The following is a 13,792-nucleotide window of genomic DNA, read 5'->3' on the forward strand; positions in this document are numbered from 1 at the left end:
GGATGTCACTGTGTGCTCAGCAATGACTCTCAGTACAGTGTTATCATAAACGATAGAAATGACCAAAACCACGAGCATAATAGCTACATTTTAATAACTTGGAATTATCCTTTAATGTCCTCTGCTTTATTATAAATGAATTAAAGGAAGCAGATTCAACACCACATTCACTTCTTTACTGTAATGGAATAAAAATGTCAGTAAACACACACACACACACACACACACACACACACACACACACACACACACACACACACACACACACACTTTACCACATATGTATGACAGGCAGGCGTATGCCATCAATGTTGATACAAAAAATTATGCATACAGCCGTAATTATGTTACGGGTATTGAAGCTGATGGCGGGACATGTGGAATGTGGGTAGTGCTGCGACTCGTGTTGGAAGTGAGCCTTCATCGTGCCTGCCTTTTTATATGAGCTAGCATAGCACGGCTGTGTGCAGCAGCAGGAGCTCACTGAAGCACTGGCCTCATTCCAGTAGGCTCCTTTCTTCCTCTCTCTCAGGTAATAACAACAAAGTCTTGGTGCTTGGGTATCATCCTCTTCCTCTGATATCCAGCACTGATCAAAACAAAGCCAAAAGCTCGGAATTTCAATTGATTGCAGCCCCAGCCTCCCCTGCCTGCCTGAAGCTCAGAGGGCACAGCAACATTGGTCTGTCTCGCTCTCTAATTTGACTCCTGTGTGCTGACAGTAGAGGGGTTATCATTTACGGGAGGATGTGCTGTGGTAAACACATAAACAAGATGGGGGGAGAGAGAAAAATGGCCCTCTCTCAAGGTTCTGTTGAAGGAGAGAAAGAGTCCACAGAGAGCTGATAAGGAAAAGAGGAGAAAAAAAGTAGACTGAATTGACTTCCTCAGCAGGAAACTAGACAGCTTACACCAAAGGTTCTTAAAGCCAGGACCAAGGACCCTGAGGGGTCCTTGACAGTGTCTTCCACCCTCCAAGTTGGTGTTTAGTTTACCAGTATGATTGTAAGAAAATTTGTATATGGTATGGGTTATTGTGGGGGTCTAGAGAAAGAATGAATAAAATACTCGAACCTAACTGTCTCACACAAAAGTGTGCATATTTCTCGATGAAGATACTTTAGGCAACCTCAGCAAGGTTGAATGCTAATGAGAATTTTAAAGGGGTATCTAATCTGTATTTTTTTTGCATCTGAAAGCAGTAATCTGTTTATCTTTTTGTTATCTGTCAATTCATAATATTTCAGTGAAGGTTTCGCGACAGATTAATTTACAAGTGAACAGAGGTCATGCAAGAGATCAAAAACATTTAAAACATTTGCTGAACTTTCACATTCTTTAACTTTTCCCATCACTTCAGCCTTTCAGACGTTCAGCGAAAACATCCCACAGAGAAAACCCATCAAGAGGGAGGATGCACGAGTGCGTGTGTGCTCACATTAACACACATAAGAGAAGGGAAAGGAAGGAAGAGCGTTGGGCATAAGTCACCCTCATATGCAGACAAGCAGAAAATTACATCCCCCCACCTTCCATTCATTTATTAGACAAGAGGTAGTTAGCGTTTTGTTGGTCAGCATTAGTGTTCAGCAGCACAATATTCAGCCATAATAGAAAATGTCTTTGAACTACGATTTTTAACCTCATATAAATAAAAGAAATATACATTTGATTAGCTGTATTTTCTGTATGATAAGGTTTGTCATTATTTTGCATCATTCTTGAACAGTGTTTGTCACGATCTGCGGCAGTTCTGCTTCCACACCACTTTTAATGTTCTTGTCACTCCAGCTCCGTCAGCCCACGGGGGAGGTAGTCGCCGTGGGTCATCCACATGGCAGCATGGGAACCGTCCTTGCTTAATGTTCCAGACAGGAGCCTTCAGCAGAACAGGAGGTTCCTTTTCTCCCTCAGCCGCAGGACATCTCACTGTCTTTTATTCAACTGCTCTTTTCTTGAGCAGTGGAAGACTGAAAATCGATGGAGGTGTGGAGGTGTAGAAGTGTCTGTGCCCTACAGTGTCAGTTCCCCAGGAGAATTTCTTCTGTTCATTTGATCCCCAAACCATGGCGTGGTGAGCTGGTCTGCTGTGTCTGAACAGTTCGTGGAGCTTTGATCCCAGCCAACGCACACAAGTGTCCAGCTTCTCTCACTCAAACAGTGGACATGACCTATTGCAATCTCTGTCCAGGAGCTGCTGAAAACTGCAAAAAAACCCTACTTTTACTTCCAAACAACTGCACAGTATCTTCTACGAAAGGCACACAAAAGTATGCTCTAATTAAATACACCACAAAAGAAAAACATTTACTGACTGAAGATCTCTTGCTGATTGCATAAATTATTTCTATGTTACTTGAGTTGATCAAATTCAGTATCTGGTAAAGCTCCTTGGTTTCTGTGGCTTTTATGAAGCAGACAGAGGGCCACTAGTTGCTCAATAGCACTTCATCTTGAGAGAATAAGATAAGAGAATGTCAAGGCCAGTACCAGTATCTATTGAGAAGCTCCTTCTCCTTTCAGAAGATGAGAGCAGAATTAATTTCAGCATACAAACTGGGTGGTCTATGAGGGACTTGGTCTGCATTGGGCCATGTATATTAAACAAGTATCAAAGAGCGCCCTATTGAACTTTGCATGGACTAATAGCTTTAGGACTGATATGCCCACTGCAAAGATAATTAAAGACATCTCCCTGCTCAAGCAAAACAAGAGTGGGTGGACCTCAACAAGTGCCAGACCAAAAGAACTAATGAGATGGTAAATGTGGAAAGCAGCCCATTTTCATATGTTAATGTCAAATTTATAGTGCAGGCTTGTAGAAATAGCTTAGCTGCATATGCTGCCATTCTAAAAACAGGAAAAAAGGGATTTTGTGAAGGGGGGGGGGCGGTCAGCATTTGATGGCCGGGTTTTCTTTGCTATGAGATGGAACAGTGTTTGACAATCTGAACCAATTAAAGAGCACTGAGCTGTGACCTGCAGGCTAGGGAGATGAAAACAAGCCTGCTCAGTAAACACTATGACCGCCCCTCTCTACTGCTATCCTCCTGAAAAGCCATGAGTCTTCATTAATATTCCGCCTTTCTTCTCCCTAAGAAAAGGCCCAGGGGTTGTGGACACTAAGTAGCATTGTGCTCCCCTGCCGGTTTGGGTAACCTTGCAGTGGTGGATGTGGTGGGGCAGCTATGAGTCGGGTCAGGGTCCTCTAAACAGACTGAAAAGGCCCAAGCTCATTACACAGTCCTAGGCCATGCTTGACAAGATGAGAAAACACAAAGTACCCTGAAAGACTGAAAAGAGAACAGGACACCATCTGCTTTGGGGTTAAGCTACAACTCAGAGACAGTGAAGATGATTAAAAGACAGAGAGAGATGGCAAGAGAAAAGAGAGGGCACAGCTGACAACATATGTTGTAAAAAGTGAAGGGGAAATGACCACCGGCAAACCTTTGATAAGACACAGGGTTGAAAGAAACCGGAAAGCCAGTAAAAAATGTTGTCTCCACTGGCAACGTGTTTCACTCTTGATCTATCTTTTTAGTCTTTTTCTATTCCCCACTTTGTCCAAAGAAGTGTGGGAGAGTCACAGTGGTCTCTCAGAAGATAAAAAAAAAAGAGCAAGAACCCTGATATACACAGAGATGAAAGCAGCAAGTGAATAACTGATTTAGTTAAGAAGTGAGAGAGGGAGACAACACAAAATAGACATGGAAGGGAAAAAATGCAAAAGAGGCCTCCCCCTGTGTGACCTACATACCTGCTAAACCTGCTGTCAGTAGTGGCCTGCTCCTCTCTCATCACTTGCTGAATTACTTTACATAATCTTTAGACGCTCCCTGTGCTGCTAGCGGGCCTCCTGCAGGAAGCTGCCCCGCTGTCTTCAATACCTATTGTGGTTTACTATATCAAAGCACAGACAGACCGTCTTGCAGGGGACTGGTGAATCTGACACACGGTGGTTCGGCTAACGCCCCACAACCCATAAAAATGAGACAGACCACAGCCGAGGGAGATGTAGAAACAGTGTGTTTTTTAGAGGAATGCCCGGATGTTTATGTGCCACCGAGGACACGGCTCAGGCTAGCCGACTGATTAACAGTTATGAAGTGATGCTTCTTCTGGGCTGCTGAAGGTCTTCCACAGCAGATCATGGATTGGACTGGTCAGTATGTCCACAGAGCTGATCCAGGTGGCAGTGAAAACCAGGAGCCCTGGCAGAGCAGCTGTCTGTTATTTAAAGGTCAGCAAGGGAGCAGCTTGATTGGTAGACCTCAGCAGAAGCACTGTGTGTGTGTGCCAGCAGTGTGCTGTAGGGCTAATGGAGATGTAATTATAGAGAATGAAGAAGTTGCATCAGATATTACTGTCACGACACTTGTTTAAATGATTTTACTTCACCTGTGTTAGCTGTTGTTTTGCTCGGTTTTGTACAGTGAAGTTGAAATTGCAGTGTTTTCTCTGATGACTTATTCTGATGTATCATTTTCTAATCATAGCATGAGATAATATACTGAATTGTATCATATTGTTAGAGCTACAACTAACGATTATTTTAAACTTTTCACAAAACGTAAAGTTGGAACCATAAAATATTTGGTATTTTTTGTGTTAAAAAAATCTTAAGTGATCGGTTAATTATTAAAATAGTTGCCAATTAATTTTTTTTTGATCTGCCAATCAATTTATGGACTATTTGTTGTAGTTCTAATATGTTGTTGTATTGTTATTATTGCATCATACACTCTGTGGATTCTGAGTGAACTTGGAGAGATGAGAGAAAAGATCAATATTTGAAAAATACTAGCGAGTTGAGCGCACAATGACATTAGCAGTCGAAAGGGTTAAAGACTGAAAAGTCCCAGTTTATTTCTGTGTCTGACTGAAGTACCGCCGCCGTCAAATCTTCCTCACTGCCTCAGGGAGACAGACAACCCGTACAGAGATCACATATCACTCAAACAGTGCCATGTATGTGTGTGTTTTTAAAGGTTGTATGTGTGTGCTATGGAGACTAAAATGTGTTTGAGACTTCTCACACACACATTTGCTGCATGTCTGCTGGCTGACAAATTCTCCCTCTGCTCAGAGTTGATTTGTTTGCTTTTTTTTGTGAACAAAAGAGAGGGATGGAAACAGGATAAGAGAGCTGATCAAAAGAGGACCTTTAAAGGAGGACAGAAAAAGGAGGAAGACAGAAAAAGTTTGTCCCTTATAGCCTGCTGGAGGACCCCCCCCCCACACACCCCCGAAGTAGGCCTCTGGGACTGAGGTGACCAACGTAATGGACATCATGCACATTGTTGGTCTATTCTCCATCTCTAGCTAAATGACCAGGGTTCTGTGTTTCTCATCAGTAGGAAGTCATTACAGAATGATGGAGAGTGCGGTTGTGCTGAGGAATGATGGCAAAGAAACCAAATTCACTCAGACTCTAGGGCAATCAACAGACTGGAAAAAGATTATTATTTTGAAAAGTGAAACTTTTTCGTATTGAAATTGCCAGGAAAAAGGCTCGATTTGATATCCAGTGACCTAAAATTAACAAAGAAATTCAGAACAAGGAGTCAAGTTGAGTTTAAGAATGAGGAGCAAAGCCAAATGGAATTAAACAATAAAAGCTGCATTAATACAGATAAAGATAAGACTGTGGGTAGTTTCCTCACAGCATTTACACACAGTGCGTCAGCAGGGCTGTGATCGGTGTAGCTGCTGTTCCTGGACTTTAAGTCAGTGTAAAAAGCCATAAAACACAAGCACAGCCTAATGTCTTCAGCCAGTGGCAGCTTGTTCCCTGAGGAGCTACTCAGTGTTACAGTGTACAATGTTATGCCAAAAGTTAATTGTGTGCTGACAATTCATAGCCACAGCAAAGACCGCATTTCTGTCCAGAATTAGATTTACATCACCAGTATTCCATTGTTCACAAAAGACCAAGACAAAAGAGCACAAAACAACCAATTTAAGCAAGGCTTCATATCTTTGTTGCTGTTGCAGATTAAAGATTATAAATGCAAATTGCACAAATTCTGAGAAGAATACATTAATGAATTGTGGGAGAAATAATTCAAGATGCTAAAAAGAAGAAGAAAAAAAACTCTCTTTTGATTTGGAATGGACTACTAAGAAATTCCCCTCTTTGTACTTGATGCTTTGACAAAAGAGTGACCACACAGGGTCACTGTGCTGTGATGGTTTTGTGTGTCACGCTGCCGGTGGCAGGTCCGCTGGATTTCAGAGGAGCCATTTGTGTCGGGCTGTTGTTCTGGTACACACAGGCTGTACCACTGGGAGAGTAAAATACATAGAAATCAATAGCATCCCCTAAATAACACTCGCAAAAAAGAGAATAAAACCAATTCTCATGACAGCTGTTAAAAGGGGATTCTGTGTACCTTCATTTTGATGCATTTTTTTTTTTTTATTGTTTGTGGTGCTTAAAAGGGAGAGAGGTGGAGACATGATGTGCATGTGGTTTTTGGGCACCAGATGGTACTTGTGGATGCAGCTGGGCTTTCTGCTCAGAGCCTCGCATACAGTGAGCTGCGAGCAGTTGCGGCAGAGTCACGGTGCTAAATAAAGCAGTTGCAGCCATCAATACTTAACACATCCTGGCTACCACGGTAAAAAAAAACATTTGACGATAGAAAGTCATGAAATTTAGGAGACAATCACGTGACCATAAAGAAGTGAAAAGTTGTGGATAATGAGGATGAACTGGAGTTTACTGGAGGTACTGTGATGCTTTTTTTTCACAACAGGTCTAAAGAGAGAAAAGGAAACAAAGAAAAATCAAGGAAGAGATGAGCAGTGGGAATGTCAGCTCCAGCAGCCTCTGGGCTGATGTAATGGTGGCTTGTCTCTCTGCTTTGTTGAGACTGAGATTGTTGTGATGGCCTGCTGAGTCTGTCTGTCTCTCTATCCTCTTTCTCTCCCCTGCAGGGTCTGTTCTTCCTGGCTTTAGTATGCTATTACAGTCTGTCCCCTATTCGTCTGTCTGGTCTGCACCCAGCCACGCTCAGGTAGAGGCCAGCCCTCTAAAGTATTCTCTGTACCGTCCTTCGGTAGTCAAGGAGCAGCTTTCATCCCACAGTCAGTGTCTAGCGGGGGCCGGCTTTATCAAAGGCAGAAACATATAAGGAAAAGTGATATACTGAAGATTCAGGCTCCCTAAGTTGCAAGGTTGTCTGTGCTTTATATTAGGCTTATATCAAAGAGCAGAATTATAGGAACAGGACTCTCACATTTAAAAAAGGCTGTGTCGATAATAGGCACATACTAGACTGACTGGCAGTGGAATAATAACTCCTATCACATGTGCAGTCGTGCACATTACAAACCTTATTCATGTTTGTGTTGGTGCTTCGCATGACATCGCAAATGCTTAACAGTCAAAACTTACTCCAAGTTTGATTGGAGAGAAGGAAGAGCTTTGTTTTAATCAGTGACACTGAATCTGTGCAGCCATTAAATCTTACCTTTGGAGCTAAGACAATAGCTATCGACTCCTGAATCACACTGCATGAAGGAAAAACAATTTCTGTTCACAACTCAGATTTATTTATTCCTAGCTTTAGGCAAAGACAGTCTTATTTTAATTTATGGGTGTTCCATGAGTTTACTGAAGCGGGCGCCCACTCTCACAAGTCACCAGAAAAAAGCTCACTGGGAAGATATTTCAAATACAATAACAATATACTGAAGCCTCCATTTCCATTTTAAAGTATGTTATGAATATTCATAAATAAAGGCTGCTTGGATTCCTACTTCAATCTGGGGAGCCTTGATAACATCCCAAATATCAGACTGAGAATCTCATTGCTTGTGCAGGGAGATATTTAATACATATCATTCATATAGTGGAGGCGCAGCCTGATTTAAAATACAAAATCTCCCCTGCCTACCTCCTAACATATCATCTACTCCATCCAGATATTCTAGAGAGCTAAATTAAATCTCCAGAGTATAATATTTGTTATATATTGTTTGGATCTTATGGCTTGTGGTTGCTTATAATGATGCATTAAATCTAAGTTATTTGTAAAACTAAGAACAACAGGACTAAAGGCTTAAACATTAGCATATTTATATGAAGAGACCTGCAATGTAAACAACAGATGGCAGATATTGCTAATATGAACTATAAATTATCTAATACAAGGCAATGTGTGTAGACTGAGTAAATTCTTACAATAACAAGTTATAATGATGGCGAGAGTGAAAATGAATAAAAGACAAAGCTGTTTTCTTTAGCTTTGTGTTATTCATGTGACTGAGCTGGGACTGAGATGCTTAGCTGCGAAACACACTTCCATATGTGCAATACTGAGCTTTGTGAGAACAGCAGGGTGTCAAGAGACGTTGCTGACACTTGGTAGCGAGTGGATATGAATCTGCAAATGCAAAGGATGATTTTTGAGAACAATGTAGAGGCATCGCCGTCAGTAACACATCCTGCATTGTGGGATAACTAATATGTACACTATAGCCTGTTCATTACGAAGTTAATCAGCGAAGCCCTGTGTGTGCCAGTGGTCAGAGGACTAGAAAGTATCAAGCTGGTAATTTTCTAATCAAATGCATCCACAGCCACAGGTGCAGTATACTGTAGCTGCTTTGGTGTCTGCCCTGCTCACAGGGCTATGAAAGCATGACTGAACAATTAACCAAATAACAAATTAGAAAGCATTAATCTAACATCATTTACCGTAGGATTAAAGAGAAAATACTACAAGAGGCAGCAAATGATTTCTTTGCTTTTCCTTGCTCAGATCATAGCATCAGATTTATCTTTCTTTCTTGCCACTGTTAGCATATTGGCAATGTTAGCCCATTTATAAAATGTTAATGTTCGAGGCAAGGTGTCTGTCCTTGGCATAGAAGGGAAAGATAATTCAGTATATCAAAAATGTATAATTTAATAAAATGATTGGCAAGATTTGTCTCAAATGTATACATTTTTGCCCGCAATCAGAACAAGCCCCTCTCCTGTTTCTGTAAAGACAACATCAGACATCCAAGACGGTATGAAGAGAAGAAAACAAAATGAAATAATGAATCCAAAACATATACCACCATCTCTCAGTTATTTATGATTGCAAATTACTACTTGTTTGTGAATATAGTACGTCAAAAACATGAAAAATAAGGTAGTGGGTAAGACTTAGTGGAGAAGAAACACACACGCACACACTCTGACTCATGAGTAGGTGTATGCATTTGTGTGTTTGTATGTGTGTAGCAACCTCATATCAAGTGTCCTCTGATTGTTTGATTCATTACTTATTCCTCCCATCATTACGAGCCATTATTACTCCTTTATTATTACTCCTTTATTACTCCTCTCAATGAAGCAGATTTAACTTTTATGGCCACAAGCAGGCAGCCTGATTACAGTTATTATTTTTAATAAAGGGTATTGGCTCTGGAATCATTTGGTCTTGTCCTGTGAATAACAGGATACGCATGGCTAAGCTCCGCTGTGTTGGCCTGCATGAGATTCAATATCTGAGACAGTTTGGGTCTACACTCTGTCCATGGCCCTGCTCCTCTATTCAAAATGCAATCTGCCTGCAATCAGGAATGACACTGCTGCTTACCGCTCGACAGTGCCAGCACTCAGCACACAGCCCATGGTAACCCTAGACAGTGACAGGCACTGGCGGGCACAGGCAAGACACAATCAACAGGCTGGAGTGAAGCTTTCCAGTGATGGAAAGCTTGTAGTGTTTGTAGGACGTATTCCAATGGCTTTTCACAGAGGATGAAGAAGGCTATCTCAGACAGATCTATCTGGAATGTTCACTCTCACCCTAAATTAATTGAATGTCAGTCAAAGAGAAAGTGAAATAGAGGTGAGAGAGTGACTCAGACCTTTGTGTTAGTGCAGTGGTGGGAGAGGCTGGGGTTCGCAAATCTAACCCTCAACTTCTCCAGAGAATATCCTTAATCAGTGACCGTGTGAGACGGAGGAAAATGTGGATAAATAAAGACGGATTGTCCCATCCGATCAACCAGAAAACATAAATGATGGCAGCAAGAGTAGAGGTTGGATTGTAACAAAATGGGAGAGAATATGAATAAAGGCTGAATATATAACAGCCCAGCTAAAAGTGAGGGGGGAAAAAAGATCAGTACAAAATAATTTAAAGCTGACCGTCTTAAGGTCTTTTCTTTAGCCTGAATTATTATTATTAATACTTTTCTTATTGTCAAAAAGACCAAAACCAACAATGTGTAAGTACATATATCTTAATGCCTTCCAACTTCCCCACCCTGTAATTTTTTAAATACAGGTCACAAATATACAGTGTAACTGAAAAAGCAAAGGGCAAAGTAATTTCCTACAACAGCCAGGAACTTCAGTTTTCAACACACAACACTCACATTAGAAAAACTGTATTTGATGGGGACTATTTCTTAGCTGCTGATTAACAGAGATTTGGTGCAACAGTGAGTATTTACAGCAGCAGGACGGAGTATATGGGATTGACATTAAATAAACTACAGTGCCCACATTCATTGTGATGAAGGAACAGGTCACCCAGTGCAATTGTTTGGCTCGTTGATGTGTTTTTAATAGTCTTTGATAACAGTGGATGTCTACGGCACAGAGAAATAGGATATGTTAGGCTTTGGATACACAAGCAACGCTTTTCAAGGCATTTGTTGACAATAAAAAAAAAAATATAGAATATATTTCCAGCCTTATTCTTTACAAAGCTGTTTTGAAGCACAAACAGCTACTACTAATCCTAGCCACTCCCTACGTTAAGCCAGTTCTTGTGCAAATCAGCCGAATTAAAGATTAACTCCACACAATATTTTGATGTGAGGAAAACAGCTACACTGGCCCATTTGGGTTAAAATGTACAAGCATAGATGTGTTAAGGGGAAATGGACACTGCGTTCAAAGAAGGTCCCCCTTTCAGTCCTATGAAAGTTTTTCAGTGGGCGCATATGCCAAAAAAGTTCATTTTAGAATCTGCTATGATTGGCTGACCTCTGCACCTCCATCATGGCTTCTAAGATGAGTTATGCCACTTGACTTCCTGTACACTTTGATGCATGGGAGATGAAATAAATTTTACAGAGGCTGAAACTGATTCCAGAGGAAAACTAGCTTGGCAAACAGCAGACGAGAAAAACAAGGGTGACCATATTAATTCAATACAAAAGTATACAAATAAACCAAACTGGATGAGAAAAATCCCATAGATAGTCAGCCAGTCAGTCAGACTCTCAATCAGGTCAAATCAAATCATGCCAAATCATATCAAATCCAAGTAAATCAAATCTTGCCTTCCATCTCCACAGTGGACTTGGCTGTGTCATCGTCTTCTGTCTTTGAAGCAGGTTGCTCTTCCTCTGCTGGAAAAAGGAAGCAAAGCTGTGATGCTTGTTACACTACAAGTTTACCTGACATCAGTGTCTTTGCAGACAGGTGATCGCACCCACATGTCTGATGAAGACGCTCGACCTGCTGTCTTCAGTGAGATCAGCGTTGTTAATGTGTGTGTGTGGACTGAGGCTCCAGTTATAGACTATTGTACGTCCAATATGTAATACTGCACACAATCTCAGCCCCAATTCCTCCTCTCTTGGTTCTGCTTATTTTGTGCTGAGAGATAAATTTGCATAGATTCTAACACTGACAGGAAGAAATAAACACTCTAGCATGGAAAACCATTACTGTGTATTTATCGTGTTCCACCGCGCAACCATGTAATTTAAGACCGATTGTAAACCAAAGAACGCAAACATCTATGTTTTCAGTTATGCTGTCATTAAGTCAACCATGGGGGTTTCATACATTAACCTGACTTACTCATATCTGTCTGCCTCTGTGCCCCATGGATATTTAGCCACATACAGTGAGAAAATACAACTAAATACGAGGAAATCAGACAATCACCTGAATCTTTTTCAGAGGGCATTATCTGTGTACTTCAAAGATTTTGATGTTAAAGGGATAAAAGAAACACATGTACCCTTATGTAAATACCTTTGTCTCCTTCTTTATTTTTATCGTAGCCGATGCCTTTGTCTTCAGCTCTGTCGTTGTTGATGTCCATATCTTCCTTTTGCTCTTGGTTTTCTTTTTTCTCTGTAGCCTTTTCTTGATTTGGCTCCTCTTTTCCTAAATTTTCCTCTGTAGGCACAGAAACGTAGGGAGTCAAAGCTATTTGCCAGGCAAAAAAAACAAGAAGCAGAAAATTATATTGACAGAAATCTCAGAAAGAAAACAAAAACATTTTCATAGGTTGTTCTTTTTCCACTTTTTAAAGGCATTGTCATTGTCAGTGAAAAAAGAAAAAAAAAAAAAAAACAAATAAAAAAAAAAACAAAAAAAAAAAAAAAAAGATTCTGAAAAAGGCAGTAAAGTTTAAAAATGTACAGCAGCTGGACAACAATTCTTGTGTTTTTGTGTTTGTGAGATAAAAAATTTTGGTGGTTGGTGTTACAAGGGTTTTGGGTGTTATAAAAAACAAGTGTTTGCCAGGGTGTGGTTTCTAAAGTTTGAAGGGAAATTCTAGTCCTAGAACTATAATAGGTCTAGTATTAGTAGTTAATGGAAAAAAAAAAAAAAAAAAAAATGTAAAAAAAAAAAAAAAAAAAGAAAGAAAAAAAAGGAGTACTGTAAATAAACATAAAAATAAATATAAACAAAAGCTTATATAAAACAAAAAATTTACAAAATAACATAGATACACAACATATAAATTTATGGATTGGAGGTCTTTTCACTCACCACCACGCCACGACACACGCTGCAGCACACACACACACACACACACACACACACACACACACACACACACACACACACACACACACACACACACACACACACACACACACACTGCAGGTGTTGTTTTTACACCGTATGTCTATGCTCCTCCTCTCTGTTTGTGTCTCACGAGAAAGTAATTACATAGTATCTCAGGTCTTGGATAGCATCCCAAGGCTGCATTTGTTTTAACTCTCTCATACAATATCTACAAAATTCATGTTCAGAGAGGCTCTATCTTTCAAATCTTTGTCAATGGGATGGGATTTGAATAAAACAAAAACAGAAGAGAGGCGAGTCGCTCCTCACTGCCAGTATGCAAATGCAGAATCCTAATTATATACCAGCAGCATAGAGGATATTCGGAGGAAGAGAAATTGTTCTAGCTTGAAGTTAATGGTTGCCCCTTTGCAACACATACACACACACACACTCACAAACATACACTCTTACTTCACTTAAGGGCCGCTCTGTCAGCACAAGAAAACACACCAGAATCTCGGGATCTGTTATACAGATGCATCTAGAGCTTTGTATACTAGTTATTCTTCTTCTGCTAACAAGACTGATCAGATCTTTAATCGAATTCAGAGCTGAAGTGAAAACCAGAGCAATGAGCTGCATGTCCCTCAGCTCCAACAATTCCCATTTCCTCTAGAGCTAATAGTCAGATCAATGCGCACTCCATCCTTCTCAGTGAGCGATGTGTAGTGAGTAGTGGCAATCTGCACATTAACAGTAACCCAAAAATCACACCCCAATCCATGTTGGAGCCTTGACTTGTAACTGTACTGTACCTGGGTTTTGACTTGCCATCTCCATGTCTTCTTTTCCCCAAGCATCTACAAAAACAGAAGAGGAATTCAAAAGACTGGAAAACATTTGAGTTCAGTGCTAGAGCCTGGAGTTGAATTGACTTGGCTTTCGATATCACCTCAAACAGCCTTTTCATTCCATCTCTTTGTGTAGCTTTGTCTTTGTACTGCAGTATGAGAGCAATGG

General features: G+C 40.5%; 1 protein-coding gene across 4 annotated transcripts in view; it reads right to left on the bottom strand.

The window, feature by feature from the left end:
• The window catches only part of macrod2 (mono-ADP ribosylhydrolase 2), a 393,753-nt gene that overhangs the window by 6,029 nt on the left and 373,932 nt on the right, over positions 1 to 13,792 (bottom strand). For 3 of the 4 annotated variants that reach the window (XM_040139128.1, XM_040139127.1, XM_040139125.1), the window contains 3 exons: positions 13,588 to 13,632; positions 12,005 to 12,151; positions 11,302 to 11,370 (listed from right to left, as the gene is read on the bottom strand). In XM_040139128.1, the coding sequence (XP_039995062.1) occupies positions 11,302 to 11,370; positions 12,005 to 12,151; positions 13,588 to 13,632 (261 nt within the window). The remainder of the gene's footprint in view (positions 1 to 11,301; positions 11,371 to 12,004; positions 12,152 to 13,587; positions 13,633 to 13,792) is intronic. The other variant, XM_040139126.1, reaches the window with a different exon arrangement.

This window comes from Xiphias gladius, chromosome 11, assembly GCF_016859285.1.
Source record: "Xiphias gladius isolate SHS-SW01 ecotype Sanya breed wild chromosome 11, ASM1685928v1, whole genome shotgun sequence".
In the NCBI taxonomy this organism is placed as follows: Eukaryota; Metazoa; Chordata; class Actinopteri; order Istiophoriformes; family Xiphiidae; genus Xiphias; species Xiphias gladius.